Raw genomic sequence first — 16,266 nt, 5'->3', positions numbered from 1 at the left:
GCATTGGTGTCCCATTAGAAGCCTGATTAAAGCTTGAAATTCAGTCCTTGGAATTCGCACTTATCAAATTCCCACCCATGTAAAGAGCTAGAGGGGTCTGAGGATGGGAGTAGCTGGTGTTTACAGTCACCTGACAGATTTGTGGATTAGGGGAGGGTGCAGGGAGACCCACAGGGAATGATCTTAAAATTAAGGAGCAAGTTGTTACGGCTCTGTACACCTTGTTAAAGAGTTTGAACTTTTATTTTCAGGGCAGTGGGTATTCACTGAAGGGTTTTAGTCAGAGTGGAACCATATTTGCTTTTTAGAAAAGCCGTTGTGGCCAAGGGTGGAGGACAGACCGGAAGGGCAAGAGTGGGGACAGGGAAGCCAGCAGGAGGCCGTCTGCTATGGTGTAGGGGAGACAGGACAGCATTCTACCCAGCGTGGCAGTGAGGAACCCAGTGCCTGACCTGCAGGATCAGGAAGGAGGGTGTATGTGGGAGGACCCCCAGGTCTCTGGCTTGGGCAACTGGGTGGTGTCCTACTTGGATGACACTAGTGCCCATGAAACAGCCAAGCAGAGATATTCCATGGGTACTTGGTCCTGACAACACTAAACCCAGTGCCTATCACTGCTCTGGATCACCGTCCCTGATGTGAAGGTGTGGTAGGTAGCTTACTCATCCCCTTTCACTAACCCTTTCTCCTTAAGGAGAGGCTGGGTATTACTGGCCTTAATGTATAGTAGGTGTGCAGTGATGGTGAGTTGGGTTGTCTGGCTGCTCTTTATGAAAACCAAATTCAAGGTGTGGCCACTTCCTGCTGGATGAAGAGACCCCTCACACCATTTCAGTGTGAATGTGAGGGTCAAGCTTCTGCTAGTACCAGAGCAACTGAATGAGTCACCAGCCCTGGTTGGGACATCAGGGAAGGCTTCCTGGAGGAAGCACTTAACGAGGTCCAAGAGGTAGCCAGGCAACAGGGAGAAAGGTAAGGAGTGGAAGGCAGAAGTGACAGCATATGCAAAGGTCTTGCGCCAGGGGGAGACAAGTGCTGACTATGTGAAACCAAGTTCCTGTAAAACCCTGTTCCCTTACAGGGTTTATGATTAGTCTCTCTAACCAAAACATTATTCCCTGTCTTGTCCTCTCTGACCTCAATCCTGTGCTAACTGAACACTAATCAATCAGAGTCAGATGACTAAAACTGCTGTTGTTGATAACATCGTTAATGTACTAAAATTGCTATTATAGATATCCTCCTCAACACAGAAACTCAGGTCGTTTCTCTAGGGTAAGATGAGCTAACATATCCCTGAGCCTGGCCAGAGAGTCGTATGTAAACCAGAAATATCCCAACTCCCAAAACTGCGATTAAGAAATGTTACAAGATGATAACCCCAGCTGCTTTGTTTTTCCCCTTAAAAAAACAAAACAAAACCCTAACTCAAAGACCAAGCTGGGGTGGATCTGAGACTTGTCTTCCATGCCCTTGCTTGGTGCTCAGCAATAAATCTTTACTTTGCTGCAAACCCACCATCAGAATTTGGCTTCCTACACCACGGGCACAAGAGCCCTTTGCTGGGATAACATGGAAGTTTGAGTTCCAGGACAGAGGCGAGAGCAGAAGACGGTCCAGATCACCTGGGGTACCAAATTTTATCTTGTTAGAGCAACACAGTTCTGAAAGGGTTTAGGCACAGACACGGTTTTAACCAGATCACTTCTGCTGCACTGTGGATAACAGTAAACTGGAGGTGATCAACAGCTAACACATATACCACAGAAAATGCCTTATATACGTTAATTCATTCAGTCCTTCTAACAACCTTATGAGGTAAGCACCATCAATCACTACCTGCATTTTTTTCCAAGTAAAACGGCAAGACAGACAGGAAGGTCGCAATCTGGAATTTGAACCCAAGCCGGGGGACTCCAGAATCCCTGCTAGTACCCCTCCCCCTGCCCATGCTGCTGCACCACTGGGGGTGCTCAGGATGCCTCCTTCAGGGGTGGGGCGACCCCTGAGAGTAGCACCAGGAAAGCGCCGCTGCCCGGCCGGCACACCGCCGCCAGTCTGTGGCGCCTCCCGGTGGCTGGCCGGGGGCAGCGGCCCGGACTGCTCGCGGCTCCGCCCCGCCGCCCACTGGGCACGCCCAGGGCCCGTAGCTACCTTCAGCCTGGAGGAAGGAGCTCCGGGAACCCGCGACGGAGGGCTCCGCGGCCTGGGCGGAGGCGCGGCTACTGGGACGCGGGGGCGGGACTTGAGGGGCGTGGCCTCTGTCGTGCGCTCAGGCGCTCTCCTGCCGTCTCTGCCGGGTCTTAAGGAGAAAATGGCGGCGCCCTGGTGGCGAGCCGTGCTGTGCGGAAGTCGGGGGTGGCGGGGCTTCAGCACCTCAGGTGAGGGTTCTGGGGGTGGGGAGGGCTCTTGAAGGTCCCCGTGTAGCCTAACCATGGGGCTCGAGCCAGCGCCCGCCCCCGGCCTCTGTGGGGCCTGGCCTGACGTCCTGCTCTCTGCCTGCAGCCGCCCTGAGCCGCCGGACCCCTCCTCTGGGGCCGATGCCCAACGAGGACATCGATGTCAGCAACCTACACCGGCTGAAGAAGTACCGCAGCTTCGACCGCTACCGGCGCCAGGCGGAGCAGGAGGCGCGGGAACCACATTGGTGGCGGACCTACCGGGAGCACTTCCGGGAGGAGTCAGGTGCGGGGCTTCCGGAGCTGGGCTGTGGTCGGCGGCATCGGGACTCGCGTCCTCCTCCCGCTTGGCGGAGGGGGCTGGCCTGCCTGGCTTCCCGCGCGCACTGATGGCAGTTTAGTCCCACCAGGAATTTTGACACCTTTTGGTCTCCCTACTTGAAAAGTTCCCTTCCCTCACTGTTAAGAGTTCCACCTTAGATATGTCTACTCCTAAAATCCTTTCCCGATCAGCCTCCACACCCGCCATTCCCGGTTAGAACGCCTCTCCGTGCTGCTTTAATAGTATCCATATAACCTTGACGCACCGTATCCTGACATTTTTCACTGTCTCCCTCCCGGATTGTGCCCCTAAGGACAGGGATCTTGCCTATCTTGACCACTATTGGCTCTCACACCCATGCAGTGCTTGGCACATAGGTGTGCAGTACTTTGCTGAATTAAATTGAAAGCCCTGGACAAGGTGACTCAGGGACCCTGCTCTTGAGGGAATTACTGAATGTGTCCTTTTAGAAAGCATTGATGAAAGCATTTTTAATATTGGTTAAGGGCACAGGCAGGGAATCCACATAGTCTTATTTAAACCCAAGTCAGCCTCTTGGGAGTGACTTCCCTGAGGTTCAGTTTCCTCCACTGTAAAATAAAATGATTGTGTCACAAAATCGCTGTGAGGATTAAAGGAGACAGTTCATTGGAATTCTTAGACTAATATTCCTGCTGAGAGCCATGTTTCTTACTGTTACTGTCTAATATAAATAGGAAAAGGGGCTGAAAGTTTTCTAGGGCCTTGCTGCTCAGAGTGTGTTCTGGGACCAGAAACATGGGCATTACCTAGGAACTTGTTAGGAATGCGGAGTCTCAGGCCCTACCCTGACCTACTAGTCAGATGGAGAATCTGAATTTTAACAAGTTTCCTATGTAACTTGTATGGTTTGTCCATTAAAGTGTGAGGAGTGCTTCTTTAAGTCCTTCTAGCTTCAGCTGTTAATTCTGCCAAGGACACAGGTGTGAGCCCATGGCCAGCTGTGAACAGGCTTGGAGGTGATCCCAACTCCAACTGGGATGACCATCTGCCTCTGTTTCCCATGACTTAGACAGATGATGTGACCTGGTTTAGGGATCAGAAAATAGTCTCGATTTGTATCCAGTTTGCTTAGCAGCTGGACACTGTTCAGGTCTGTGAAGCTGACCACACAGTAAATTTTAGTTTTGTGAACTAAAGAGTTAGACTTAGCAGCAGAGCTTGGCCAGTGAGAGAACTAGGTATGGACAGGCAGCTTAACCAAGACTTGATACCACTGTCTCCAACACATCTTCCCTCCCAGATCCCAAAGACAAGATTGACATCGGGCTGCCTCCACCTAAGGTCTTCCGGACCCAACAGCTGTTGGAGCGGAAACGGGTCCTCCAGGAGCTGCGGGCCAACGTGGAGGAGGAGCGGGCTGCTCGCCTCCGCACAAGTAAGCCGTCCCAGGGGCCAGGGGCCCGGGACCCGGGTGTGTCCCTGCCTCTAAACTGCATCCTAACTGGCATCATTCCTTCCCAGCTCGCATCTCCCTGGAGGCTGTGCGGGCCGAGTGGGAGAAGACCTGTGGCCCCTACCACAAGCAGCGTCTGGCCGAATACTACGGCCTCTACCGCGACCTGCTCGGCGGGGCCACCTTCGTGCCCCGAGTCCCCCTGCAGGTGGCCTACGCTGTGGGCGAGCACGACCTGATGCCTGTGTACCATGGCAACGAGGTGACACCAACTGAGGTGACTGCGGCCTGTGCACAGACGCATCCCACCACGGGCCACAGACAACTCCTTTTTGAAAGCACGTATAGAGGTGGTGGTTACGGTGGTCAAGGGCGCCAGCACAGCCTCGGCGTAGACTGATCCGGGATGTTCTTATTCTCTGTCTCCTCTTTTTAATTTCTTGGTAAACAGCACTAGCGTACAGTAATTACAAAGAAAAATTATAAAATGACAGAAAATGAAGCTGCATCTTGGCACACTTGGCATACATACCCTCTGTCTTCAGAGTGCCCTCCCAGCCACTGGCTGCCGACACATGGGCCTTCTTGTAGTTCAGATCTCTGAATAGGCAATGGCAGAGTTCCTTCCATAGGTCTCTCTTTGCCCACCTGCCCACCTTGAGGGGCTGTCAAGGGCGTTTGGATCAGAATGGGCTCTCCCTTCAGGGCTCCCACAGGCTCCTGCCCTTCAGAAGGAAGATCTGTTTAGAATAATTTGTCCATCCCTGGTGGGGGTGACAGTTCCCTCTTTCTCTCCCCCAGGCTGCCCAGGCCCCAGAAGTGACCTATGAGGCAGATGAGGGCTCCATGTGGACACTGCTGCTCACCAACTTGGGTAGGTGTCTGGGGCTCACTGGGACTCCTGCCTCCCTCACCTTCCATGAGCCAGGGCTCCAGGGAGTTGGGGGCCGGGCCAGGCAGAGAGTTCCAGCCCCGGTTCCTTCCAAGGAAGGAGGTGGGAAGGGGCAGCAGGGCCCTCAGTCAGCAGGGTGTGTTTCTGTGCAGATGGACACCTGCTGGAACCGGATGCCGAATATGTCCACTGGCTGGTGTGAGTACCTGGGGCAGGAGGCTGGGTCAGGAGCTCTGGAGGAGTCCCTGGCATCCTAGAAAGAGCTGTACCTGCAATTAAGTCTTTGTTCCATCATGGATTATCCGTAGGGTTTTGGATTAACCTCCCACCCTTGGAGGTGGTTCCTCACCTCTGCTTCCTGAGGGCATCAGGGGCCCTGTGATCCAGTGGCTGAAGACAGCTACAGAAGAAAAAGCAGGCAATGGCCTTGGGCACTCCCACAGGCCTCTTGGCTCCCTGAACTCATTTCCTCACCTGTGAAACTAGGATGATGCCACCATGTGCCTTAGCTACCCTGAGGGGCTCTGTGACAGTCAAATGGGAAAAGGACCATAACAAGCCTCTGGCAGCTGTGACATGCCCAGTCTGGGCTACCTTTGTTTTCTCACTGGCCTTTGGTTCTGAGCGTCAGGCTGGGGGCAGAGGTCATGCAGGTGACCCCAGCTTTGGGACTTCTGGCTAATTGGGATGAGTGACTCAGGCTGGTTTCTGTCATCTTTTATTCAACTGCATATACCAACCTGTACAGCAGGAGCCTCTGAGGAGTTGTACCTGGTGCAGGCCCAATGGCCATCCCAGTGCCGGGCTGGGCAAACACTGCCTGACAAACCCAGAGCCTTCAGGAAGCAGAGAGAGAAGTAGCCTTAGGTGGCATGGCTCTCCTGCCGAACGGCTGTGGCAGCCCCACCAGCTCCCCAGGCCCAGTAAACTGCCTGCTTGCCCTTGCTGTCAACCTGACAGTCCTGGGACCCCAGCCCTCAGTCTCTAAGCCCCTGCTGCTCCCTCCGCAAGTTTGCAGTCCGTCCGAGGGTTGCAGAGCTCTGCTTCCTGCCGGATTGTACAACAGAGATCATCTTAGGGTCTGTCCTCCCAGGGAGCTCATCAGTCTTGAGGGAGCATAGCAGTGAGGACGTTCCTGCTGCCACTTCCCTCTAGTGGCAGTTAACAGATGCTTTTCCTCCTGCCAGAACCAACATCCCAGGCAACAGGATGGCTGAAGGACAGGAGACATGTCCCTACCTACCCCCCTTCCCTGCCCAGGGCACCGGCTTCCACCGCTTTGCCTTCCTGCTTTTCAAGCAAGACAAGCCAATCGACTTCTCTGGGGACACCCGGCCCTCACCCTGGTAATCTGCACACCTCCCCCCATCCCCCCACCACACACAGCAGTCCCCCCAGCCTTAGGCCAGCTTCCCAGCAATGGTCAGTCTTGCTCACTTCTCCTCTTTCCTAACTTAGACCTTGAGGTGGGCAGAAGGCTAGTTGTGCTAGGCAGACCCTAAGGGGCTTCTCAGGATTGCCTGTGGGGCTGGAGGTAGGGTGTGGGGTTCTGGTGCCCGCCTCCCCACTCTCAAATGCTCCCCATCTTCCTGTAGCTACCAGCTTGCCCAGCGGACCTTCCACACTTTTGATTTCTACAAGAAACACCAAGATGCCATGACTCCAGCTGGCCTGGCTTTCTTCCAGTGCCGTTGGGATGACTCGGTCACCCACGTCTTCCACCATCTTCTGGGTAAGGGCAGAGGGGGCTGGGGGAGAGTGGAGGCTGGCCTCAGCTCACAGACCCGACTCGCCAGAAGGGCTTGTCAGGAGAGGGCCCCCGGCAGGTGTGCAGCTCCTGGGGTGGGCTGGCTGGGTATCCCACCTAGCAGACTAGAGAGGGGCTCGGGCCAGCAGCAGCCCACTCCCATGCCCCTTCATTCTTCTTGCAGAAATGCGAGAGCCGGTGTTTGAGTTTGTGCGGCCGCCCCCGTACCACCCGAAGCAGAAGCGCTTCCCCCACCGGGAGCCCCTGCGCTACCTGGACCGGTACAGGGACAGTCACGAGCCCACCTATGGCATCTACTGAGTGGCCAGAGTGCCACCCACCTCAGTGGACTGGGCCTCTCAGGCCACCCTGTCAAGCTCTGCAGGCAAGAGCAATGGAGACAGCCCCCGGGGCCAAGCACTGGGGTTCTCGGCCCTGCCTGAGGCAGGCCCTCTGCCGCCCTCCCAGCAGGACCAGGGCTTGGGAGTGAAGAACGCTCTCTGGGGGTGACAGTGGGTGGCAGTGGGAGGAGATGAATAAAGACTCTTGCTGGAACCAGCCCCGAGCCTCGTGGAGGCCTAGGTGAGTACTGTAGGTGCGCGGCAGCCGAAAGCATTTGCTTGGCTCCTCGGGTTTGTCTGCTTCTGGCTGAGGCCTTCGTGCTGCCAGCAGCAGAGGAAGCAGAGGGGACTGGGGCCAGGTTGCTAGGGTAGGGGGGAACCTGGGCTACTGCGATGCCCCACCGCTCCAGGAAGCCTCCCACGGATGTCGAGGGCTGGTATGTGTGTCAGCAGGGCTCGCCTGAGGTGCTCTGGCTGCGTGGTGGGTGTGCGGAATCCTCCCCTCACCTTCTGACTGAAGACTCAGTTTAGGGATGTCTGACAAGATTGTAACCACAGCCCAGCCTTTCAGTGCATCTTGGAAGCAATATGTTTGTGGCTTGGGGCGGGGGGAGCGCTGTGGGCTAAGGAAACAGGGATGGTAGGGGCGCAGAAGAAGGTTTAGTTTTGAGCTTTCTCTTTAGAAACTGTCAAGATCTATGCACATGAGTCACAAGTGACGAGTGCTAAGTTGTATGGAAGATAGTTGAAGTATTGAGGCAGTGGAAAAGACTTCGAGAATTGGACTAACCCTGAGGGAAATGGGCCTCAGGGGATAACACTGATTAAAGGAGGCAGATGGGAGAATGCTTGACATCCTAGGTGAGAGGAACCATATGAAAAAGGCAAGTGGCAGGACAAGGAAGGAAGGAAGGAAACAAAGACTTTTGCTGTAGCTGGTCTGGTTCTGTGTTCTAGGAACAGCCAGAGCGCCCCCTGGTGGAACTCTTGCTTTATGGGTGGGAAGTGGGCTGCCTCCCACCCTAGGTGACCACTCACCTCTGCTTCCTGAGGGTGTCAGAGGCCCTGTCATCCTGTGGCTGAAGATCAGTACAGAAGAAAAGCAGGTTGTCGGCCCTGACTGCTCCCACAGTCCTCTTGAAGAAAATCTGCCAGCCCTGGGCATTGGCCCCTTGCCTCCAAGTGCTTTGAATAAGAAGCAAAGGCAGGGCAAAGGCAGGTCTCAGATCTCTGGGCACACCCCCTGCTTGGGGCCCAGAAAGCCCCTGCATCCTTGCTGGGTGGTTAGGGTATTTCTCCTCTTTAAAGGAAAAGACTGCCTAGTTGCCAATCAAGAGGAGATCTGTACACCTTTTCCAGAAAGAGAAACTTCACATACAACATGGAAGACAGATGCTTACTGCATTGCAGAGAGAGGGCAGCTTGCCTAAAAATTAGGCCAACTCAGTAAGAAAGGAGAGTTAACCCTCCTCCAGCTCATGCTGGCTAAATACCAACTGCCCCAGGGCAGGTGGGTTAGCAATCAGGAAAGACCCCTCTCCTCTGCTCAGCTGCAGGGGAACCACCTCTCTAAAAAGTGAGGTTCCAGAACAGCCTGGACCAGCAAAGAAGGAACTCTCCAGCAGAGGGCTGACACCTAGAGGGGATTCCAAGTAGAGCTGAAGATTGCTTTTGAGTTTCCTTTAAAGGGGGTATGAAAAATAAATAAAGGGGGTATGAAGAAACCAATTTTCTGGTCCCTGTCTCTTGGTAACCAGAAATTTCCACCTCACTGTTTACTTTAAAAGAACTAAAATTAGGCATGGCCTAGAGAAGGGAGACACCCCAGTCTGGCAAGAGCCTGAAATTCAGCTCAAGGAGAAATGCAGCAGAGCCCTTGGGGTCAGGAGAGAGCATTCTAGCTGTGTGCCCCATTCTCATTGCCAGGCACTCCCATGCGCTGTCCCATATAATCGTCAAAACTCCAGGGAGGTAGACATTGTTGTTGCTAGTATTATTAGTATTAGATTTTCAGGTAAGGGGCTCAGAAGAGGTCCCGTGGTGGCCCCCAGCCAGAAGGCCTGGAGGTCTGAGGAGTTTCCCAGGGCTCCTTTTGTCTCCAGAGCCTGGGGCCGGATTCCACGCACAGGAGCTGCTGGACTGAGGGTCTAGGGAAGCAGGATGGAGGTCTTAGGGTGGGACCGGAGAGAGCCAGACCCAAACTCCCAGCCTGGGATGACAGGAGGCAGAAAGGGGGTGTTTCGGAGCCGGGAGGGGCCGAGCGCCGGAAAGGGAAGCCGGGAGCCGTCGGAGCCGGCGCGCTGCGGCGGGCAGGCGCTGGGAGTGGCAGCAGGTCGGGGCGGAAGAAAGGCTGTCACGTTTCTCTCCCGCGGTGGGTCCTGGCTCCGCCCCCGGCACCCACGGCCGGGCGCCGCCCGCGGGACCCGCGGTCCCTTTAAGAGGCCCAACCTGAAGATGCGCCCGGGGCCGCCCGCCGCCATGGCCGCGCAGCGCCTGGAGGACAAGCTGACCTGCGCCATCTGCCTGGGGCTCTACCAGGACCCGGTGACGCTGCTCTGCGGCCACAACTTCTGCGGGGCCTGCATCCGGGACTGGTGGAAACGCTGCGAGAAGGCGTGCCCCGAGTGCCGGCAGCCCTTCCCCGACGGCGCCGAGCTGCGCCGCAACGTGGCTCTGAGCGGCGTGCTGGAGGAGCTGCGCGCCCGGCCCGCGCCGGGCCCCGGCCCCGACCCCGGCTCCGCTCCGGCCCCCGGCCCCGGCCCCGGCCCCGGCCCCGACCCCGGCGCGCGCTGCCCCCGGCACGGGCGGCCGCTCGAGCTCTTCTGCCGCACCGAGGGCCTCTGCGTGTGCAGCGCGTGCACCGTGCGCGAGTGTCGCCTCCACGAGCGGGCGCTGCTGGACGCCGAGCGCCGGGAGCGGGAGGTGACGCGCCGGGGACCCTGCCCTGCTCTCTGCGCCCAAGCTGGGGCGGGCAGCTTCGGCAGCGCGGCTTGGCCATGTTTTTAGTCCCAGTTGAAAGGAGGTGGTGGTCAGAAAATATGCTTCGAATAGAGATTTGGGGGCTGGTGACAGGTCCAGAGTGAGGTTACAGGAGTGGCTGAGATGGAGTGAGGAGGTCAAGGAGCCGAGAGCCACAGTGTTGGAGGATAATCCGTGTGGCTATTCAAGTCTCAGAGAGTGGGGACAAGATGTTACTCCTCTCAGGACCAAGACTGCGCACTGGGCCTGAAAGGTCGCAGTGGAGGCCAGTAGATGTCAGCAATAAGGAGGGAGGGAGGAACCGGTGGTCCAACCAGAAATGGTAGATGCCCTGAAGGAGCTAGAATTTAGGCGGGAAGGAAAGTTATGCTGGAGTGTAAGGGGACAGATGCCTGCCCTAGCAGGTGGACAGTCCTTCACTCATGAGAGTACAACCTTTTGATCCCCAGGGGACCAGACAGGTCACAGCCAAATAGGGGTGCCCTCTTCCCCCTCATGCCCAAAGCTAGGACTGAAGATTGGCCAGGCGTTTAGAAGAACCCACCTCACACATGCACTGCACTGCCCGCTTGGCAGACAGCTTTGGTGCTTTGGGTTATCACCCCTTCCCCACAAGTCTGCCTAAGCCAGAAGTATTGCTCCCACTTATTGATGGGGTGATGGGGGGATGCTCCGCCTACAGGAGGGACCAGAAGTCATCTTCAGCCCAAGGCTTCTGCTCTGTCTGTGCACCACCCTGCTCCAGGTGGGGAAGGGACTTTGTCCTGGTCTCCCTGGGACTCTGACCCAATTCTCCCAGGTCTCAGATTAAGGCTGGTGCTTTGTGTGCTGTCCCACTGCTCAGCCTCACCTGGGGTGGCTGGGGAGGGGTGCCCAGCATCTGCAGGTGGTTTTTGACTGGCTGAGGGGAGACTTCACAGCCAATCCTGGCCCCCTCTTGTCACTCATTCCCCGGTGGGCACCACAGGCCCAGCTGAGAGCGACGCTGGAGCTCACCCAGCAGCAGGCCACCCAGGCTGAGAGTCAGCTGCAGGAGCTACACTGGCAAAGCAACCAGATCCAGGTACAAGACCTGTCTGTGCCACCCCACCACGTCCTCGTGCTGTGTCCTTCAGGTGGCCACCAGCTGGTCTCTGGGACCATGGGCAGTAGGTGTGAGCTACCTTGAAAATGCCTCCTGGCAGCAGGAAATAAAGGGCTGAATGGGGGAAGAGACCCCAGGGCCCTGGGCTGCCCACCCTCCCACCCCTCAGCCCAGTGGGCAGCCCAGGGCCCTGGCTACCCTAGGCTCCTCACGTGCCTACCCAGAGCTCAGCCTGCGCCCTGGCCTCCATGGTCTTTGGGAAGTTCAGCCGCCTGCTGCAGGCCCTGGAGATGCGGCGGGCTTTGGCACTGAGGGACATCGAGGTGGCCAAGACACAGGTGCTGAAGCAGGTCCGGGACGAGGAACAGCGACTGGAGGGCCACCTGGAAGCCTTGGCTCGCTGTAACCGCAGGATTCGCGACCTCTTGGAGCAGTTGGATGACCAGACCTTCCTCCAGGTACCAGGCCTGGGGGTGGCGGGGTGGGGGACCAGTATGCCTGCCCCTCAGGCCCGGGTTCACTGCAGCTGTCCCTGGGGCTCAGGAATCGCAGCTCCTGGTGCCCCCAGGGCCCCTCGGGCCACTGACTCTCCCTCAGTGGAATGAAGATGGGCAGCTAGGTGGCCTGAAGGAGTCACTGAGCCAGCTGTGTACCCTCCTCCTGGAAGAGGGGGGCCACCCTGGGGCACCAGCCGAAGCTGCTGACTTGGGCTCTACTGGTAAGGCTGACTCCAGATCTCTCCCTACCCCTCTGGGCCCAGCTGTCCCTCCCACCGGGGGTGGGAGTCAGGGCCCAGCCCCCCACCAGCTCCCCTCCCCATCACTCCCCTAAAACACTGCTTTGCTCCCTAGAGGCCCCAGGTCCCCTGGCACCAGTCTTGAGCCCAGTTTGTCCACTGAGGAGGAAACTCTGGCAGAGTAAGAAGGCCCAGTGCGTGCATGTGCACTTGTGTGTGCACGTGCGTGTGAGTGTGTTGTGCATGCGTGTAGGGATGTGTATGGCACGTGCCATGACTGTTCTGTTCAGGAAGTCTGTTCCATGTCCTTTCCTGGGTCCGGCCTCATCCCCTGCATGCCTGTTGCAGGATGCACACCTCTTCCACATGGAGCCAGTGCAGTATTTAAGGAGATTCTGGGCACACAACCTAGGATTGATCATAATTCTTCCACTTACTTTGAAGTTAGGTTCTCTCTCTGAACCTAAGTGTTCTCATCTGTGAAATGAGGCTCATGGAAGGTTCCACACCTCAGAGGTTGCACAGAGGATTGGATGCTGTGATGATGTCCAGCTTGCAGTATGTCTGGCAGCTGTCTAGTGGTCTGTCCGTGGGACTTCAGTTGTTGTCTGTCCCTTCTGGGGACAGGATGGTGGACCTGCTCCCTTGCCCACTCACCTTCCATCTGTCTCTGCCCAACAGATTATCGCAATCTGACCTTCGATCCTGTCAGTGCCAACCGTCACCTCTACCTGTCTCGGCAGGACCAGCAGGTGAAGCACCGTCGCCAGCCCCGGGGCCCAGACAGGCCAGGCAGCTTCGAGCTCTGGCAGGTGCAGTGTGCCCAGAGCTTCCAGGCTGGGCAGCACTACTGGGAGGTGCGTGCATCTGACCACTCAGTGACGCTGGGCATCGCCTACCCGAAGCTGACGAGGCGCAGGCAGGGGCCCCATACAGACAACATCGGCCGTGGGCCCAGCTCCTGGGGGCTGTGCATTCAGGAGGACAGCGCCCAGGCCTGGCACAACGGGGAGGCCCAGCGTCTCCCGGCGGTATCAGGGCGGCTCCTGGGCGTGGACTTGGACCTGGCCTCTGGCTGCCTGACCTTCTACAGCCTGGAGCCCAAGACCCAACCCCTGCACACCTTCCATGCCTTCTTCACCCAGCCCCTCTACCCCATTTTCTGGCTCCTTGAAGGTAGGACCCTGACTCTATGCCATCAGCCCGAGGCCAAGCTCTCTCCAGGGCTCCAGGAAGAGGCCTCAGGGCTCAGCTGAAGAAGGCACAGGGTGGAGCTGGGGGTCAGGTGCCACCGTGCCTGTGTGCCCAAGCACTGCCCCAGCCCCTGGTCTAAGGACTTGAGGCCGCAGTTCTAACAGGACCAGTCATTGACCGGAAGACCAACTCAGGACCAGGCTGGGCCTGGATCCTGGGGAAGCCTCCAACCTGGAGTTCACCTTTCCAGCCTCTTTGAAGGGGACAGGGACTGAAGGGAATGAAAAGGGCGCACATTTCTAGGCGGCTGCCTTGACCTCAGAGGCCAGTGCGGTGCCCGGGGTCTCCTGGTCCCACAGGAGCGTGCATGCAGTGTGGGACACACCACAGAGTGGGACAGACAAAATCATCCACCTGTAAACCCCAGGTTGCCTTCCACCAAGACAGTGTGGAAGCAAAGAACTCCCAGAGGGAATCTTGAGAAAATTGATTTTCACCTTCTCTCTCCTTGTCTTTATCTCTTATATTCCTTAACATTTTCGTGTATTTTAGTCTTTTTTACTTTGTACATCCTTGTGATTGCATTCTATAAACAGTTGCATTTTTGCATTTTTTAAATTTAACATAAGCATTTTTCACATTGTTAAACTTTTCCCCTGAATAATTACCATGTAAACAGTCATTCTAATGACTACCAAAATTTATTTACCCATTATTGGACATGCAAAATGTTTTGGGCTGTAAAAATACGGCTGTGATGACTGTTTTTGAGCAGGAAGCTTTGGCCACATTTATGGCCATGTACAAACATAGAGTACACTCTAAAGAGGGATCACTCGACAGAGAAACAGTGAGCGCTTGAAGATATTATTTTTATACGAAAGACCAAAATGAACCCTTGAGTCAGGCCAGCTAGTGCCCCTGGCGCCCATCACACCGGTCAAGTTAGCGTGGCAGGGTCTCGGCCCCTAGCATCCTCACCGCATCCCCACCCCAGATGTGGGATTATGTGCAGTGATTTGTGCAGGGGCCAACACGGTGCTAACTCCTGTTCTTTTGTTTTTTTGCTACTCAGAACATGATTCTGTGACAATCTCTGTACATGTTTTTCCCTGTGTTTCTGGAACTGAGGGTACTGGGTCATAGGGGGAACAGAAATTTTGTCCTTGAAGTGTTCCACTTGATCTGGGTGCTGGTTCCCAGGGTGTTTGCTTTATAACCTTTTATGCTGCAGTTATATGTTTTATATACTCATGTATAAGTATTTTGTAATAAGGTTTTTTTTTAAAGGATGACACATGCAAAAAACGCAGACTCAAAAAAAATACCAAGTATTTTTATATTTGTAAAAAATCTATCTCCCTTCCACATTGTAACCTGGCCCGGGCAGAGGCCACGGTTGCAAACTCCACCTCAGGCCCTCACTCCTCAGCCCTGCAGCGTCTGTTCAAGGGCAGGGCCAGGCAAGGAGCTTCCAATAGATTCCTAAGGTGGAGAGGCCCCCAAACAGGAAGAAGGTTCTTACACTGGGCAGCCCCAGCAGTGTGACAGGAGGCAGTGGGGACCTTGCTGAACAGCTGGGTTAACAGCAGAGCTGAAAGGCCCAGCGAGGCAGGAGGTGGGGTGGGGCGGGGCTGGGCCGGCCTCATCATCGCTGGCTGCCCCAGCATACAGAGTCATACAGATGCCCCAGCACTTGTCCAACTGGCCAAGCCCATCCTCTGAAAGGGGCAGAGAGAACAGCGTCCTTCCGCTTCCGTGGTGGGAGGCATTTGGGGTCACTTACTCTATGGATTTCTTTCTTTAATGGGTCGTTAATCCTTTCCCTGTTGTTCTGTGGGAGTATTCTAGATCATGACCATTAACCTTTGTTTACATATGATGAGATGCTACGGAAATTTTGATAGAGTGCTGTGATTAATCAGTGCTTCCCATTTTTGGTGGTGGTAGTTGTTTTTTAATGACGGTACTGGGAATGGAGCCAAGTACCTCCTGCATGCTCAGCATGCGCTCTACCAGCTGAGCTATACCACCACCCTTTTAAATTTTTTGGTGGGGGAGGTAATTAGGTTTTTATTTATTTATTTATGGAAGTACTGAGGATTGAACCCAGGACCTCGTGCATGCTAAGCCTGCACTCTACCCCTGAGCTATACCCTCCCCTGATCAGTGCTTCTCAATTAGGTGTTGGGGAGAAGCATTGCCAAATCTGGAAAACTTCAGATAAATTCACTCCATCTACCTGATTATGACAGAACTCTCCACCTGCTCTCCAGGAAAAATGTATTGGTACAGAGGGAAAAAGAAGCATGGACTTCGGGGTGTAACATTTATAAAAGGGACACATTTGATTAGCCTAGGAGTGTTTCCAGCATCTCTGCCTGCCCCCTCCTCCTCACGGCCTCTGGGCTTCTGTGAGACAGAATCAGGAGGGTGGGCAAACAGACAGAACAAGGGCAGGAGAGAGTTTTAAAGACAGGGGCCTCTGGAGCCAATAGAGGTGGAGGGAGTTGGATTGGAGGCCAGAGAGGAGAGGGGTAAAGAGAAGAGGCTGCTCTTGCCCAAGAAGGGAGTAGCGGGGTGACTGCAGGAAACGTGGCTTTGAGTAACACAGGGCTGGAAGCTGGGAGACAATGGAGCCAGGCCTTTGAGATTCTGACAGGAAAGGATTTGCATTGAGAGTTCCATACCCAGCCAAGCTGTCAATCACAGACGAAGCCTGAACAAAGACATTTGTAGACACTTCCGCTTGCATTGTCAGGAAGCTCCCAGAGGACGTACTTTTCAAAAATAAAGGAATAAATCAATGGAAGGAAAGGGAGACTGGGGATCCAAACAACAGGGAATTCAACACAGAAGAGAAGTGATCAAGAATCAATATCCCCAGAAATATGGGCCCAAACATCCAGATGTTCAAGGCTTATAAGCATGTGCTTTAGAGACCTGCAGGTAAATGCTGGAAGAGACGGTTAAAGTTGAACCCAGTTGTCCCTGGGAGCACGAATCTGGAGGAGGTAGGACAGGGGACTGCCAGGTTTTTGTTATAAGCCTCATTAAATTGTTTAACTTGTAAATACTCTGTATTACTTTGAAATAAATATAACTTTTAAAGTACATCATAGCATAAAGAAGTGCTG

General features: G+C 55.1%; 2 protein-coding genes and 1 long non-coding RNA gene across 5 annotated transcripts; 2 read left to right on the top strand and 1 right to left on the bottom strand.

Annotated features, from left to right (window-relative positions):
* Nucleotides 1–2,214: 2,214 nt before the first annotated feature.
* MRPL38 (mitochondrial ribosomal protein L38) lies at nucleotides 2,215–7,354 on the top strand. 2 transcript variants are annotated; one of them, XM_010950747.3, is made up of 9 exons: nucleotides 2,222–2,381; nucleotides 2,506–2,685; nucleotides 4,004–4,138; nucleotides 4,225–4,433; nucleotides 4,958–5,030; nucleotides 5,201–5,246; nucleotides 6,236–6,394; nucleotides 6,644–6,780; nucleotides 6,980–7,354. In XM_010950747.3, exons 1-9 carry the CDS (start codon nucleotides 2,315–2,317, stop codon nucleotides 7,114–7,116), a joined length of 1,143 nt encoding a protein of 380 aa, XP_010949049.3. In that variant the 5' UTR covers nucleotides 2,222–2,314; the 3' UTR covers nucleotides 7,117–7,354. The 2 variants fall into 2 exon arrangements, with proteins under 2 accessions (XP_074199830.1, XP_010949049.3); XM_074343729.1 differs by lacking the exon at nucleotides 6,236–6,394 and having other exon boundaries at nucleotides 2,215–2,381.
* Nucleotides 7,355–9,107: 1,753 nt separating this feature from the next.
* On the bottom strand, nucleotides 9,108–9,786 carry LOC141573663 (uncharacterized). Its single transcript, XR_012499648.1, has 2 exons — nucleotides 9,647–9,786; nucleotides 9,108–9,283 (listed from the first exon to the last, which is right to left on the bottom strand). It is a non-coding gene; the product is annotated as an uncharacterized LOC141573663 (long non-coding RNA).
* Nucleotides 9,428–16,245, top strand: TRIM65 (tripartite motif containing 65). 2 transcript variants are annotated; one of them, XM_074343726.1, is made up of 6 exons: nucleotides 9,429–10,058; nucleotides 11,083–11,178; nucleotides 11,424–11,657; nucleotides 11,743–11,917; nucleotides 12,051–12,116; nucleotides 12,617–16,245. In XM_074343726.1, exons 1-6 carry the CDS (start codon nucleotides 9,591–9,593, stop codon nucleotides 13,189–13,191), a joined length of 1,614 nt encoding a protein of 537 aa, XP_074199827.1. In that variant the 5' UTR covers nucleotides 9,429–9,590; the 3' UTR covers nucleotides 13,192–16,245. The 2 variants fall into 2 exon arrangements, with proteins under 2 accessions (XP_074199828.1, XP_074199827.1); XM_074343727.1 differs by lacking the exons at nucleotides 11,743–11,917; nucleotides 12,051–12,116 and having other exon boundaries at nucleotides 9,428–10,058; nucleotides 12,679–16,245.
* The last annotated feature ends 21 nt before the right edge of the window (nucleotides 16,246–16,266 follow it).

The sequence above is a fragment of the Camelus bactrianus genome, chromosome 16 (genome assembly GCF_048773025.1).
Source record: "Camelus bactrianus isolate YW-2024 breed Bactrian camel chromosome 16, ASM4877302v1, whole genome shotgun sequence".
In the NCBI taxonomy this organism is placed as follows: domain Eukaryota; kingdom Metazoa; phylum Chordata; class Mammalia; order Artiodactyla; family Camelidae; genus Camelus; species Camelus bactrianus.
The sequence above is the reverse complement of the archived record's forward strand: the minus strand, read 5'-3'. Positions and strand labels throughout refer to the sequence as shown.